Below are 15,706 nucleotides of genomic sequence, written 5' to 3' on the forward strand. Positions count from 1 at the left end.
CCCCATGACCACCGGTGAGCCTTCTAGACAGCAGGGAAGTAGAGTGAGCTAGAGGCTAGGCATCCTCAAGTAGGCACTGCCAGTTTCAAAGACAGCTTTGAGATACCTGACAGGGCACCGGGGCAGAGGGATGCTCTGTGCACACGTGGAAGATGTCCTGGGCTGCACTGTGGGTTGGCTAATCTGCTCTGTCGGACCCTCGGGCCCACAGAGGAGCAAGACGGTATTTACATGGGTGCTGTGAAACAATGAAAGCTCCTTTCCAGACCTGCTGGGCTGAGAGGCAGAGATGGTCAGACAGTCAGAGGGACTGGCAGGCTGGGCTTGGCTGCAGTGGTCTTTAGATCAGCAGAGACCCTGTCACCACCTGGAGAAGCTCATCAAGCGACTCTTGAAATGACGAGGATGGAGAGGTCCAACCACCCTACCTGGATCCCAGGCAGGACGAAGGGGAGGAAGGACGTTTCAGGGGAGTGTGGGGCGGGGGTGGGAGACGAGTCGTTGGGCCCCTCTGTCTGTCTCAGGGGTTGGGAGGCTGCCTCCCTCAATGATATGTGTTGTAAGTGCTTAGCGCCCACGTGGCTCTGAGGGTCAGTGACGGTCATAGGCGGTGGCTGCGGCCGGTGGGGCCGCTCCTCGGGCTGCAGCGCTGTAATAGTATGGGGAGCCTAGAAGACACAAGAGAGCACTGAGGTCAGACCTGGAGTCCCCTGTCCACAGGTCTCCCCATCTCTGTCTCCTCTGTCCTCTCAGGCACTGCCCACTCTCCCTTAGACCTCTATCCTGATCTTTTCCCTGAAGTCTGATCAGGCCTGAAGGCAGGATTCTGTCCTGGCTGGTTACGCGTGGCCTCCCCTTCCTTCTGTGTGGCTTCTGTCTGCTTCCATGTCATTGGGAGGAACTGAGTAGCTGCCCCTATGGACCACAAAGCCCAAGGTATTCAATATCCGGTCTTGTGAAAGCCATCTGAGGCCTTCCCTGCAAGAGTAAGTGTTTAGGGTTTTGTCTGATTGAGAAGTAGTCTGTAGTCAAGCCTTGGCTAACCCTTCTGGGCCACACTGACCATGCTGACACTCTAGCCATTCTCTACACTATGCCCAATGCTTATGCCTGACACCATCATTATTACATGATGGCGTTGTTTCGTTCAAATGTATGGGGCAGGGCCAGGGACCCCATTTATCAGACTCAGGACTCCTTCCTGGAGTTTCCAGCCTGTGCTCACACCCGCTGTCCTGTCTAGGCCTCCCTCAAGTCCCAGGCCCTGCCTGCCTCCTCTGGGACCCCTCTCCTGGGACCCCTCTCCTGGGACCCCTCTCCTGGGACCCCTCTCCTGGGACCCCTCTCCTGGGACCCCTCTCCTGGGACCCCTCTCCTGGGAGCTCAGTTTCTCTCCTTTGTACATTTCCCCTTTCCCAGGGCAGAGAATCCTAAACAGGCAGGGCTGGGCTCTGGCCTTCCTGCCATTTGCTCCCAGTTTCCAGCTAAGGGGAATCTGATCCAGCCATGTCTGCTCATATGTATAATCCGGATCTTGGGAGCCTGGGGGAAGAAGACTGCCAAGAGGCCAGCCTACATAATGAGACCCTGTCTTAGAAAAAAAGAAACTAGCCGGGCGTGGTGGCGCACGCCTTTAATCCCAGCACTTGGGAGGCAGAGGCAGGCAGGGTCATAGGTCATAGGCGGTGGCTTCGGCCACCTGGTGTGTTTGAGGCCAGCCTGGTCTACAGAGTGAGTTCCAGGACAGCCAGGGCTATACAGAGAAACCCTGTCTCGGAAAAACCAAAAAAAGAAAAAAGAAAAAAATAAACTAAAAGGCATCTGTGCTCAGGAAAGCTGGGTGTTCAGGAAAGCTCTGGTGACCACTGACAGAAAGTGGGATTGCTCTGGGCTGGGGCGCGGGCATGGAGCAGTGGTGGCTATATGGGAGACAAGGGTTCTTCCTGTGACCTCAGGACAGAGTGGTCCCTGGGTTCCTCTCATGCCTCTGGACTATTTCTGCATTTTGGGCACAAATCTGCAGTAGCTACCAGAAGTTCCGTCTATACTAGAACTCTTCCCCAGGGACTTGGGGAGCTGGGGGGTGGGTGGGAATTGGGGGTCCTGGCTGGATTCTCAGAACCACAGAGGTTAGAGCTTCAAATCTTTGATAATGAGGAGATGGGTGATCAGCAGAATAAAAACCTATTCAGGTCACAGAGCCCCTCAGTGCCAGAGCCTGGTCCTGACCCCAGGATGTGTGCCCTCTGTGAGGTGTTCATCCACCTCACCGCAGTTCAAGGCCGACACTGAGGGCAGCAGGCTCATTGCATCTGACTCAAGTTCGGCCCCTGCCAGCCAGTCTTGTTGGGGTGGGCCTGGTGACCTTAATTCCCAGAGGAGTCAGCTTGGATTTGTTCAGAAGTGTCACTCAAATCCAAACCAGGCATGATGGTTCTCCCAGATACCCTAACTAGGGGCTGAGCTGGGGTGGTTACTTCACAGACCCAATCACACCTTGGTGAAAGGCAAGTGACTTTACTTCCCAGGACTCAGTTGTTTTTGTCTTTAAAAGGGGGTCTCAGCGGAGCAAACGTGAGGTCACTGTGGAAACGATCGCTTCCGTCTGAAGACTTACATTCATGAACTTTAGCAGGTAGGAACTATTATTGCTCCTCTTTATTGATGAGGATGCTTGCAGTGGGGTAGGAGGACACTTTAGCATCTAGACTCCTACCCACTCCTGCCCCAGACTCTGGCAGGGGTAGCATGGTCCCGCTCCTGGCAGTTCCAGAAGGCCCAGGTCAGCACAGTCAGTCTCCTGCTGCCTTCAAGGTCACTTCCACACCCCAGCCCGGACTCAGAGGCATTGTCAGTCTCTGTACTTTCTCAAACTCTGTGGGATGGGACAGCAACAGGGTGGGGGTGGGGCATATCCCTACAGGTCTGGGAATTTCACAAGAATATGAAAACCATAGGGGCCCTCACAAAGGAACAGAAAGTGGAGGGGAAGGCTCCAGAAGCCTCCAGTGGTGAGCTTTCAACTCCCTCTCTCGGCTCCATTCACGGTCACCCCTCAGGGCCTAGCCAGCCTGGGTGGCGGTCCTGGCTGAGGGTTTGATTTACCACAGAAAATGAAAACATCACCTCGCCAAGTACTCTGTCTTCTGTGCCCATTAGACCTTCGTCTAGAATAAACTTGTCCTTCCTTCTGTCATTTTTCCCTCTCTAATTCACATTATCATCAATTTACCTCTTGACACAGCCATTCCAGGCTGGCTCAGGGCTGGTTCCCTCTCTAATCCCTTTATAGCGGCCACAGGTGCCCCTATTCTAATCCTAATTGACCAGGGCTGGCTTTTCTGTTGCCAGCCCTGCCAGCTATGCCTGCCTCTGCGGGCCCCCTCCCCAGCCTGAGGGACCCTACAGGATGGGGTGCTGAGCACGGGACTGCCAGTGTTGACTGACTGTGTTGGTAAAGGAGCTGGGGCAGCAGGGGTCTCTGAGAGCCAGTGCAAGGCTGTCTGAGCGGGAGGAGTGCGCTGTGGATGCGTGTCTTCAGGGCCTCACCGGGACCTAAGGACACACAGGACAGGTCACCACATTCCTGGCCTCCTCCACACCAAATGAGAGAAATCATCAGACTGAATCTTTGTAGTCTGAATCCGTGGGATTTGTTTGCCTAACCGCTGAGAAGTCTGTGGCAGGGCCAGTATGCTGGTAGCAGGCTGGAGCTCTTTGCAAAGCTGTGGTCAGGTGAGTCATGTGTCTTCTTCATCAACATGCAAGCGGGATCCCAAAGGGCTCAGAGCCTGTGTCTCAAGAGCTTCATGTTCAATGTGTGTGTGTAAGAGGCTACCATGGTAACCACTCTCATTTTACCCTAGATCCAACTAAGGTATAGGCTGGTGGACGGCCTGATGGAGCCAGGTTATAGACTCAAGTATTTCTCCTGCTTGGAGCTGCCCTATGTGATGAATACTCCTCTTACGCTGGCACTTTTCCTGTGTTGTGTGAGTTACCTTCCCAGCTTCCCTTGCTGCTGGGGCTCAGGTGTTTTATTTGGAAGCTGCCCGTTAGACTCTCTTGCATTGGACATTGGTTGCAAAGGCTGCGACTTAAAGAAATGGACTGCAGACTCCATTTAGCAGGAACAGGTGTCAAAGACCTCCATGGCTGAATGGTGGGAGGGAACACCCTCCGATGCTACAGAGCACCGAGGGAAAGTCACATCCTGGAATAATTGGTAGGTGCGAGCTGACAACAGTGGGGAAGCTTACAGCACAGCCTGCAGTGCGAATGGGTGTGCTCCTGGCCCTGTGTCCCATGGCCATCTTATCCTGGAAACCCCTGATATCTTTTACTAAATACGCGTTGCTTAAACTAGCCAGCGTGGATTCTGTTGTTTGCAGTTATAAGTCATTAACCCGGTTTTCAAAACCAGCTGGCTGTCCTCATCGCACACAAGGCTTTAGTGCCGGGGTGGGGTAGGGGGGTGGGGTGGGGAGGGCCTCTCACCTGTTTCTACAGAGGCACAACCCCCCTCCCAGCTGTAGCTGTTCAGACTGAATTAGTTTGAGAGCTCCGAGAACCCTAGCACATACAGCCTAAGGATATGGTCTCTGGGGTCAAGGTGGCACCTTGTCTGACATTCTTATGTGTGACCTGGGGCGAATGAATCTGCCCACATTTCTCTGTCTCTCAGAGATACTAGGATGACTTCCATAGAGATCTTGAAAGGAGGAAATGAGATGTGTTCCTTCAGTGCCTAGTGCAATTAGTAAACGCTCACTTAAATAATCCGAGTTCTGAGTCAGCTTCCTCCTCCCTCCCTCCCCTTTCTCTAGCCCTCCGGAAAGCCCTCAGGACTTAGCACAGGTACACCTGGTTGATGCTTCCTTACCCCTAGCCTGTGAGCTCACAGGGCCAATCCCTTCACATTATGAGCTGGGAACTGGGCTTTTACTCAGACTTAAGCAGAAAAGTCTCAGATCTCTACCCCCACCTCCACCCCCATCCCCTTAGACACGCCACTGCCCTGAGATCCGTTCCAAATTTCTTAGCCTGGTTCCAAGTCCCTCATCTGTGCATATTCCACAACCACTCCAGCTCCTGTGCCACCACTCTGGTTTTGTCATCACTGCAGTGTCCCTTAAGTCCCCAGAAGTGAGCATCACTGCTAATCTCTAGGATGCCTTGTAGAAAGCACACATGCCCTCTTGGCAGGGCTTGGTGCCACCCACCAGCTGGATTTCTGCCCTTCTTTGTGCGGTCTAGGCCTTGAAGTAGAAGCCCTGGGTCAGTGTGGCTTCAAACAGAGCCATTCCCACAGGCTCAAGACCAACTTTGAGACACATCCCCTGTGCCTCTCCCTGTAGTACTCGGACCAGGGCTTGGTCGGTCAGAGGAAAGTTTCTAGGAGGGACTCCTGAGTTTGAGCCTCAAACTATGACCTCTCTGCTACATCTGCAGGGAGACACGGTCACTCTCACGTCTTCCTGACTGAGATGGACAGCTCGGCCAATTCAGAGTCCATGTGAGGGGAAACACTTGCTCAACGCTTAAAGTGATTTTGACCAATCAAAAGAGAGACAGTAACTGGCAAACTCAAGACCCCTGGGAACCAGAGCTCTGTAAAGCAGGCTGCAACTCTGTCACACAGGGACATGAAACACCAATTAGCAGTGTTCCTTATTGCATCTACAGTTGTGCGTGACACACCAGAATGCTTGGGGTAGCCCAGGGTACCATGAGTGCATCCCACACGTGGCTCTCAGGGTAGTAAGAGAGATGTAGCTTCCACACCGTGTGTCTGTCTTATTCAAACTAGATTGGGGAGGGAACGAAAGTTTGGCAACTTGAATGTGAAGACTTCGGGTTAGTGCTTTTCTGACAAAGTCTATGGTTCTTGGTCCTAAAATAATTAAGGATTCGAGAGAATTAGCGGGCTCTCACTGACAGAGGCCTGGTTAGTGTGGTCAGAGAGGCCAGAGCTGTCTCAAAGCCTCCTCCACTTTCCTTTCATTGGTCCAAACAGAACATCCTCGGCTGACTGTAGGGCGAGGTCAGTATTGGACCCTGCAAGCTGATTGGCTGGTTCTCCATGCTAAGTGGTGACCTCTGCATCCAGGTCCTCTGTTTTAAGTTAAACTTTGGTGGGCACTCATCAGCTGGCTTCATGTAGGTTTAGGTCAACAAAACAAAGCACTCTTCTTGAACCTTGGAGAACAGTTAGGATGCTTGGGGTGTGTGTGTGTGTGTGTGTATGTGTATGAGTAAATATACCGATGATATTCACAGGCCAGGCTGGCTAAGGCAATGGACGTTCTGCCAATTTGAGTCTTGGATAGAGGTTAGGCACCAGCTGAGCTCTACACAGCATGCCTTGGCAAGCCACAGGGCAGCTGGTTCCTAATGGAGCTGGCACCAATGATGCCCATGGCAGACATCATTAATCAATCACTGGGCCTCAGAGCCCTTAGCAAGATAGTTTTCTCAGCAGCCAGCACCAATCAATTCGAGTTTGTATTTTCAGTGCCTCCTATTTAGGGAATTTTCACTCTTTTCAATGGTTCTTAAGAAATGTGAGTTACTCATGGGCAAGCACTTTCCCTTGCTTCTGTTCTCCCTCACATTCCCACCTCCATGAGCTGCAGTGGCATTAACTGTACTAAGACCACCAGAACAGAACCGCACGCATGGCCAAAGATATGACCAGACCTCAGAAGGGACTGTGGTCCAGCAAATAGGACATGTGGGGCAGCCACGGACCCAGGGACACCACAGGTTAGTACTCACCAAGCAGCCCTGGGTTGGGGAACCTCCAAGAATCATTGTAGGAAGAATACTGAGGGTGGCTGTAGGGACTTCCAGAAAATTCACTCCCTGCAGGAGGTGGGCAGAGAGAAACAGAAGACAAATGTTAAATCAGGTTCAGAAAAGGCAGTGGGCTCAAGTCCATTTAACTGCTGGCTGTTGATGGTGCTCATCCCTTCAGTGAGTCTCGGGTGCTTTTGGTAACCAATAACAGGATACCGGGGTCATCCTCTCATCCAGTGAGCTGTCTATGTCACTCCAAAGCCCTTGGATCATTCCCATTGATAATGGGAATGGAGGCCACGGAGCCGTCCTAGGTGCTGGGTGGGGTCTCTCTGGGTTCACCTGCACAAGTCCAACCCTAGCCTGCTGGGCTGTTGGCACTGGCTGAGACACCTTAGGGACCCTAGTGTGTCAGTTCCATCCCTCATGACCTCATCTCTAGTGTGGATCCTCTGTGCTGGGAATTCAGAGTGACTGTGCCAGGGCAGCTGGCTGGACAGGAGCATGAGACACAGGGCTACCCCATGTGTCTGCTGACAGGAAGGGACAGGCTAAATGCTTAGGAAACAAAAGAGGAAGTATGGGAGGGGGTTGGGGGTTGTCTAGGCACTGGAGAGGAGGCAGTTTTTCTTGGTGGTGGGCATGCTCAGGCAGGTGTACATGGGTGAAGGGAACCCGGAGGACAGTTCACTCAGATCCAGCCTGTAATGCTAAGCATTCGCCCCTGGCTATTCTCGGGGTTCACAACAGCCCCAAGAGAGTCTTCTGCCAGCAAGGCCAGCCTCGAGTCCTGTCCCTACATGCTTGTAGCAGTAGACTCTGCCCATTTCTTTCTTCCTTCTTCCTATAGCTGGGACCCAGAGGGCAGACTGGGTCCTCTCTCTCCCACTTGAGTGCCCAAGAGCCTGGCATGTCTATCTAGCAGGGGCTTTGAAGCAGGGCAGGGAAAGCCAGAACACTGGATGGTTTTCTTAAGCCCCCAGGTAAGGCCCTGCCCTGCTGGAGGTGACAGGCATTTAACACGGTCCCGAGGGAGTACCTGCCGCCAAGCGTGACTCCATGATCCTCCTAAAGGGAATGCACAAAGGCCAAAGGGCAAGAGGCTTTGGAAGAGACAGGTTCTCCTCCCACCTCATAGGCAAGCACAGTCAGATCACGCACACACCACACACACACACACACACACACACACACACACACACACACACACGCTCTTGCTCAGGCCTCTCTGGGGGCCACTCCCTGCCTGACAGGCTGAGCCTTCCAATTCTCTGTTTTTTATGCCTCAGCGGTCAGGGTGCCAGGTTCCCGCATACAGAGGGAGAGTGGTGACAGGGCTGGGCCGCACAACTCAGCCTCAGCAGATCCATCAGTGCTACAGAGCCTCTGCTGCCTCCTCCCCTCCCCTTCCCTCCCCTCCTCTCCCCTCCCCTCCCTCTTTCTTTCTCCTCTTCCTCCTCCTCCTCTTTGAGAAACAGGCTGGAGAGAAAGCACTCTTGCCAAGGCTCTCATACCCATAAGTCAGAGGCACATCCTGACAGCGCCACGCCTGCCCTATCTCTGATTAGCACCATCGTGCCAGGCCACCTCTTCCAGGAAGCCTCTCTGAGCTGCATCCCCAACGGGGAATGTCTTAAGGCTGCTCAGCTGGAGTGACTTGGCATAGACCCTGGAGGTCCGTGAAGGCTCACAGGTAGCTTCCAAACCCTCTGGATTCTAGAGACTAGAAGAAGAGTCCCAGTCAGCACCATCAGCTCTTACATCCGGTGTGGCTTCTAGAAGGCACCCTTCCCTGTCTCCGCTGTGGCACACAGAGTCTCCTGCATCATCCTCTCATATCCCATTGGCCTTGCAGTGGGTGGAGTCCCCACAGCACTCGAGTGTCTGTTCCTACAGGTCTCTGCCCTGCCTGCTCCCAGCAAACACCCTGTTTGGCTTCCCCAGAGTCCCCGAGGCTCTCCTGCCCCCTTCCTGGGCTCCATCCAGGAGAGGCCCTCCCTGGGATGCTTCCCCTGACCAGCTCATCCTTCTGTCCTGCCACGGTTTATCCCACAGAGCTCATCACTTTCCAACCTGTCTTGTTCATCATGTTCATCTTGTTAATTATCTGTCTCTTCCACGAGGCTGAGAAGTCCTTGGGGACAGAGTTTTGTCTGTTTATGTCTCGATCCCAAGCTTCAGCACAGGCATGGCATCCGTCTGCATGCATGGATGACTAATTAGTGAATGAGTGAATGAGTGGATGAGTGAATGAGTGAATGAGTAGATGTAGGTCAGCCAGGGACCCGTTACTGAGTGGACTGAGTGGACCTTTTCTTGGATAATGGCCCTCATTTTTAGCTCCCACAGCCAGGGATATGCTGTGGACTCTTCTGTGGGCTAAGATTTAAATTAATTTCTGATTCATTGTCCATCACAACATCCTGGGCCCAGGAGGAGACACCTACCTGGACTCCTACCTGGTGCCCTCAGAGTCGTGGTGTGGTGGGTATCTGAGTCCTTGTCCTATGCCATGCCCTTTAGAGTATATACTCTTGGAAAGGGATCCTGGTTATCTCAGGGACTTGAAGCTGACCTGGAGGCTGTCCTGCCACCTGTTGCGGACTCTGCAATGGGGCCTGACTATCTCAAGTGCTGTATAGTAAGCTAATATTGTGTACAGAGTAGAAAAGCTACTCCAGATCTCACTACCAAGGAAGCTGTCCACAGAGCTGGTCCACACAGTAACAAAGTTGGCTAGGGGCAACAGACTGACCAGGCAGATGCCACAGTCCTCGATCAACTGGTGTGGGGCCAGGCTTCATGGGTTCAAATCCCGAGTGTGCCTCTTCAAAGTTCCGGAAATCCCAGTGAGTCACTCAATTTCCTCTGTGCCTCAGTTTCCTTCTCTGTAAAGCTGGGGCAATTGCAAAGCTCATGTGGTGCTTGCAGAGGTTCAAAGAAGGCTCAGCACATGTCAGCCATGCTGACATGCTCCTCCATCAGTCCCCAAGTCTTCCTGGGCATCCAGAATCAAACTGAACCTCCCAGCCACCCTGCGATGCTCACAAGACTTAGTAAAACTGCATTTCAGTTGTGAAGTGGTCTCTCTGGGACCAGAGCATAACTCCAAGGCCAAGTTCCTACCTCCCGGTCTGGTCCTGGACTCTTGTCTTTAAGACATTGTTTTTCCACCACAGGCTCTGTTTCCTTATTTGTCAAAGGGCAGAGCAGACCAAATGCTGTATAACCCAGTAGTTCTCAACTTTCCTGACGCTGAGAGCTCATCACTGTTCCTCAGCTTGTGGTGACCTCAACCATAAAATTATTTCGTGGCTGCTTCACAACTGTAATTTCGAATCCTAGTGTATCTGATAGGTGACCCCTGTGAGGGTGAGACACACAGGTTGAGCACCACAGCTATAGATCTTCACTCCCAGCTGTGGGGATGCCTTTCCTCTGGGGTAGGCCTGGGGCTCCAACCTCCTCACCGCCATCTGCACAGTGAGGAGAACCTTAGCCTTTGCTGGAACCTAAAGCAGCAGCTTGAAAAAGCAAGGTATGTTTAGCTTAGAGTCCTGGGAAGCCTTCTGGGTCCACTGAAGGGCCACTGAGAGAAGTCTTAAGGCTGGTTAGGACTCCAGCAAGGGAGACGGGGACTCTGGGCCAAACTGAAAGCAGGAGCTGGGGCCCGAGGCCGTTCAGTGTGTGCTGTGGGTTGGCGAGGCCTGTGGCAGGGTACATAAGGGTCAGGGAAGAAGGGTTCTTGTTAGCTGACACTAGGATCCAGTCAAGGCTGTGGTTAGAAGGGTGAGGTCAGGGGGCTTTCCAGTTGGCTGCTGCCCCAGCAGAGGGAACTGACCGTCCACAGGTACACAATCCTCCTCTAGAGCAGGCTTTCAGAGATCAGGGAACCAAAGTGCCTGGTTCTAGCTTTTGCTGGGGCTTCCAGAGGTAAAGCCAATAGGCCCGAGGTCAAAGGTCATACAACAAAACACCTTTCTTTATGAGTTCACCCAGCCAAAAAAGACTCTGCCCTACCTTGGGGCTCCTTGACTCTTTCTACTGATTCATACTCTGGACACCTCTCAAAGGAACCCCTTAAATCATAGATTTTTATGTCTTATTAACAAGAAGGATTCTGTGTGGCCCCAGAAGAGAAGAGAGGTCACCTTGTATCCAGATAGCTGTCACTCAGATACCTGTTAGTCAGTAGGACCCATCACTCAGTGGGACCTCCATCCAAGAGGCACAGCACATACTGGCTCTCCTTCAAGAGCGACAGGTTCTATCTAGAGTTCAACGCACGGAAGCATCTGAGAACTCTCCAATAGCAAACCAGTGCCAAACAGCTGACCGGTCTGGTCAGTGGAGTGGCCCCATGGAGGAAACTGTGGATGAAGGCCTGTGGTTAGCACACAAGCTCGGCCCCTCACGGTGTCATGGGAGCACAAGGGAGGACCTGAGGCCAGCTGAGAGCTTATTAACCATCAGCACTTCTTCTCAAAGGATGTGTGGCTTTGGGCAAGTGACTCAGCCTGTCTGAGCAGTCTCCTCATCTTCAATATGGACTAAATAAATCATTGCTTATGGTTTGGATGTCCCCACACAAAAAGTCAAGTTGGCGTTCATCTCTAGTAAGAAGTGTTAAGAGGGTAGAAGGAGCTGGGTGCTGTGGTGCACACCTTCGATACCAGCACTGAGGCAGAGGCAAGAGGATCTCTGTGAGCTCAAGACCAGACCAGCCTGGTCTACAGAGTGAGTTCCAGGACAGCCAGGGCTACACAGAGAAACCCTGTCTCAGAAAACAAACAAACAAACAAAAACCAAAAAGCCCAACTAACCAAACAACAATAACAACAAAAACAAAACAAACAAAAAAAAGAGGGTGGAAGCCAGATCAGATTATTGTATTTGGAGGCTGGGCTTTGGGGAAAGTAACTAAAGATACCTGCGGTCATGGGGGAGGGGCATTAACACCATGGAACTGGGGCTTTACAAGCAGAGAGACCTGAATTATGTCCTGTGGTCATGCGAGGTCCTGAAACACCTCAGAAGTCAGCAGGGTTCCCTGTTAGCAAGAAGAGCTTCACCGGGTGCAGCTGCCTGAGTGAACTTCCCAGTCCTCGGAGCTGTGAGCTAACCAACCCTCACTCTCTATAAGTACAGCCTGCACCATTCTGCCATAGCAACAGAAAACGCACTAAGGCAAGCACCTGCATCATGGGCCCTGCATCACAGCGATACAGTGTATCTGGAGGGACAATGCGACCTCCTCCCAACATGGAGAAACTAGGGAAGGTAGGGATGGAGGGAAATGGAAAAGAGCCCCACTAACAAGTGGGGGACAGGCTCCAAAAGGATTTCCCAGCTTTCACTGAGCTCTTAGGTATGCAGAGGGAAGATCTAGGTGTAGGGGTGGAAACAGAGAGAGCTGAGGGCCTGTGCTGTGCGTGAGAAGATGGAAGGACCTGACTGGAGGGACTTGAAGATGCAAATGCCCACATGGAATGTGTATGAGTACATGTGTGCATATGTGTGCGCCCACGTGTGTGTGCGCATGTGTGTGTGTGTCTTTATCTGTGAGTGTGCATGTGTGTGAACATGTGTGTCTGTGTTTCTGAGCATGTTTGTGAGTGTGTGTATTTGTGTATGTGCACAAATGAGTGTGCATGTGTGTGTATGTGAGAGAGCTATGTATGTTAGAGAGCTGTGTGTATGCATGTGTATCTGTGTGTGAGCATGTGTGTGCATGTGTGTATATGTGTGTGCACATGTAAGCATGCATGTGAGAGAGCTCTGTGTATTTGTATTTGTGTGTGTACACAGATGAGTGTACATGTGTGTGTGTGTGAGAGTGAGAGAACTATGTATGTTAGAGAGCTGTGTGTATGCATGTGTGTCTGTGTACCTGTGTGTGTGAGCATGTGTGTGCATGTGTGTGTATGTTTGTGCGCATGTAAGCATGCATGCATGTGAGAGAGCTCTGTGTGTGTGTGAACACCTGAGGAGTGGGAATCCTCGCTTCAGTCTTAAGGTGTTGTGTAATTAGTGAAACTCTCCCCCTGTCCATCGCCCATGCATCCTGAAAGCTTGCCATTCACTGGTTTGCGTATGGATGCCCTCTCCAAAGTTCACGGAGAATTTTGGGTGCCATGTGAGTATTTTGAGGGTAGCCTTATGGGACGTCAGCTCTCAGGAGGGCAAGCTGTGGAACGCTAACCCACACGTTCTTGCTTGTCACTCGTGTGCTCTTGCTCTCTGACTTTCCCCAGATCATTCCATCCGGGCTGGCTGCTGCTGCTGTGTCCTTACACTTCCCAACCTCCAGCACCGTGTGCCAAGAGAAACTTCTCCTCCTCACAAAGCACCCACCCTCAGGTATGTTGTTATAGCAACGAAAACACACTGAAACAAGTCTGACTTGGTGTTTTCCCCAGACATGGGGTCAGAGGAGATTCCTGGGTGCATTGCTTGTATGGACAGTGGAGTTACGGTAGAGACATGGTCAAAGGGCATGTAGTGTAGATCACAGAGTCACAGGCCAGTGTGGGAGAGAAGCCTGGAAACACTGCAAAACTGTGAAGGAGAACACCGTAGTTTTCTACATGGTGGCAGACAAGGATCTGATTACCTCTTGCTTTTAGTTGTAGTGTTAAAGGAGAGCAGCCAGAAAGGAATGGTTTGGCCCAAAGAGTCAACTGAGCAAAGGCAGGGAGGTGTGAAGGCTGAATCCCTCCAGACAGTCCCAGGCCACACCCTGGGTGTGGTCCTGCATGCTCTGACCTAGAGCTGCCTACCATGGGGAAGAAGGTAGAAAAATGGCCTTTAGGGGTCTGTAAAGACAGCTCAGCTGTTGAGTGCTTGCTCTTCCAGAGCACCAGAGTTCAGTTCAGCACCTACATCCGGCAGTTTATAATTGCCTGGAACTCTAGCTCGGGCAGATTCGATGACCTCTTTTAGTCCTGAGTGCACTCACACACCGGTGGCATACACATATACAGATACACAGACACACACATAAGTAAAAACAAAATCTGTTTTAAAAGACAAAAAAAATCGGCTGGTGGTAGCACACACATTTAATCCCAGTGCATGGGAGGCAGAGGCAGGTGGATCTGTGTGAATTTGAGGTCAGCCTGTTCTACAGATGAGTTCCAGGACAGCCAGAACTACACAGAGAAACAATGTCTCAAAAAAAAAAAAAAAAAAAAAAAAAAACCAAACCAACCAACCAGTCAAACAAGCAAGCAAGCAACCAACCAAAATCCTGAGTTTGCAGACCCGATTCTGAGGGGTGGGACTGGGTTTCAAGCTTCTTCTGTTGAAGGCTGATAGAGAAAACTCTAGGCTGGGGAGAAGGGCTGGTGCCCACTGCAGACCCACCCACTGCAGACCCACCCACTGCAAACAGGCTTCCCCAGCAAGGCAGTCCAAAGAATTTCAGAGGACACCACTCCAGCCATCCTCCTTTCAATCACAAGCTATCTCAGGTTTGCCTGTCTCTCTATCCTTCTAGCCTGTTATTGTTACCATTTTTTTCATTTTTAAGTTAAGTTGCCAATATCAGTACATTTTAGGTACTCCAGTATACATATCATGAACTAAAGTTCATAGCCAATTTAATGAGCACATTTTCCTTTTGGATATAAAGTTTACATGTAACAAAACAAGCAGATACTAATGCCTTGATTTGACAAGTGCATGAACTATGTTACCCAAGCCAGAAACTCTGATGAGTTCTGGAATGTTAGCATCACCCTACAGAGAATGCCAAGAACCCAGCTGTGTGGCTGTATCATCACATGCTCTCAGGTTCCAAGTTAGCTCTGACCACTGAAGGGCCCCTGATGGCCACCAGCAGCCCCTGCGAGGTCATTCAGTAGACTAAGTTGTGGGGAAGAGCTCTTCCCTTCGAAGTTTAAGGAATGTAACTAGAAGTCAAGCCTGCTGGTGTGGACCTGTCAGTCCAGTCACTCTGGAGGCTGAGAAACAAGCAAGTTCAGAGTCTGCATGACAGGGAGGGAGCCCCAGGCCAGTCTGGGCAACTTAGGGAGAGTAGGTCTCAAAACAGAAAGTAAGCAGAGGGCCAGGGAGGGAGGGATAGAGTGCCCCACTGGCATGAGCAGTGCTTAGTGCTTCCAGACAAGCAAGCAAGCAAACAAGCAACAACAAACAACAAACAAAACAGCCAACCACACCAAAACATTAGGATAGATGTGGGTTCCCCCCACACATCCCAGCCTTCCAAATACAAAAGAAAAAGCCCTGAAACTCTCACTACATTTGAGTTTAGAGGGGACGGTGATGAAATGGTCTCACCCGAGAAGCCTGGGGCTCCAGCATCATTTTCTCCTTCACTCAGATCCCAGAGATAGCAAGAAAGTCAAAGTTTCCCAAAATCCTCAGAAGTGACAGGCAAACAGGCTCCACATAGCTCTTAATTAACCCAAAACGACACCTGCCAGATGACGGGAATTTGCGTGCTCGCTGGGGGCCGACCTGTCTGCAGATGGTCGGCTCCCACCTCTGCTCCAGACCTTGGCTGGCTGCAATTAACATATGGAAAGTCTTTCAAAGTGACTTCACAGTCAACTTCTGTTTCTGAAGGAGCCGAACTGGGCTGGGAGAGAAAAATCTTTGTGGAGGAGGACAACCACGAGGAGAAGAGATCTGAAAGGAGCCAAGGGTTCTCAGCTCCTCCCTGTGGTCTTGTAGAACCACATGGCAGGTGGTGGGTCAGGAATCAGCAGGTACTTGGGCTGTTGCATTGCAGAACTGTCTGTGACCACGGTGACCAAAATAAGAACATGACACAGACACAGCCTATGCATTAGTATACTATTCAATATACATATTACACATAGACAGGATCTAAACATATACGCATACACCTGTATGAATATACAGCAATATAAACAATATATAC

General features: G+C 51.3%; 1 protein-coding gene across 1 annotated transcript in view; it reads right to left on the reverse strand.

The window, feature by feature from the left end:
* Positions 1-582: 582 nt before the first annotated feature.
* The window catches only part of Pax5 (paired box 5), a 167,729-nt gene continuing 152,605 nt past the window's right edge, over positions 583-15,706 (reverse strand). The window contains exons 7-8 of the mRNA XM_021160362.1: positions 6,778-6,864; positions 583-668 (exon numbers count right to left, since the gene is read on the reverse strand). Of these exons, the coding sequence (XP_021016021.1) occupies positions 592-668; positions 6,778-6,864 (164 nt within the window). The 3' untranslated portion in view covers positions 583-591. The remainder of the gene's footprint in view (positions 669-6,777; positions 6,865-15,706) is intronic.

This window comes from Mus caroli, chromosome 4, assembly GCF_900094665.2.
Source record: "Mus caroli chromosome 4, CAROLI_EIJ_v1.1, whole genome shotgun sequence".
NCBI lineage: Eukaryota > Metazoa > Chordata > Mammalia > Rodentia > Muridae > Mus > Mus caroli.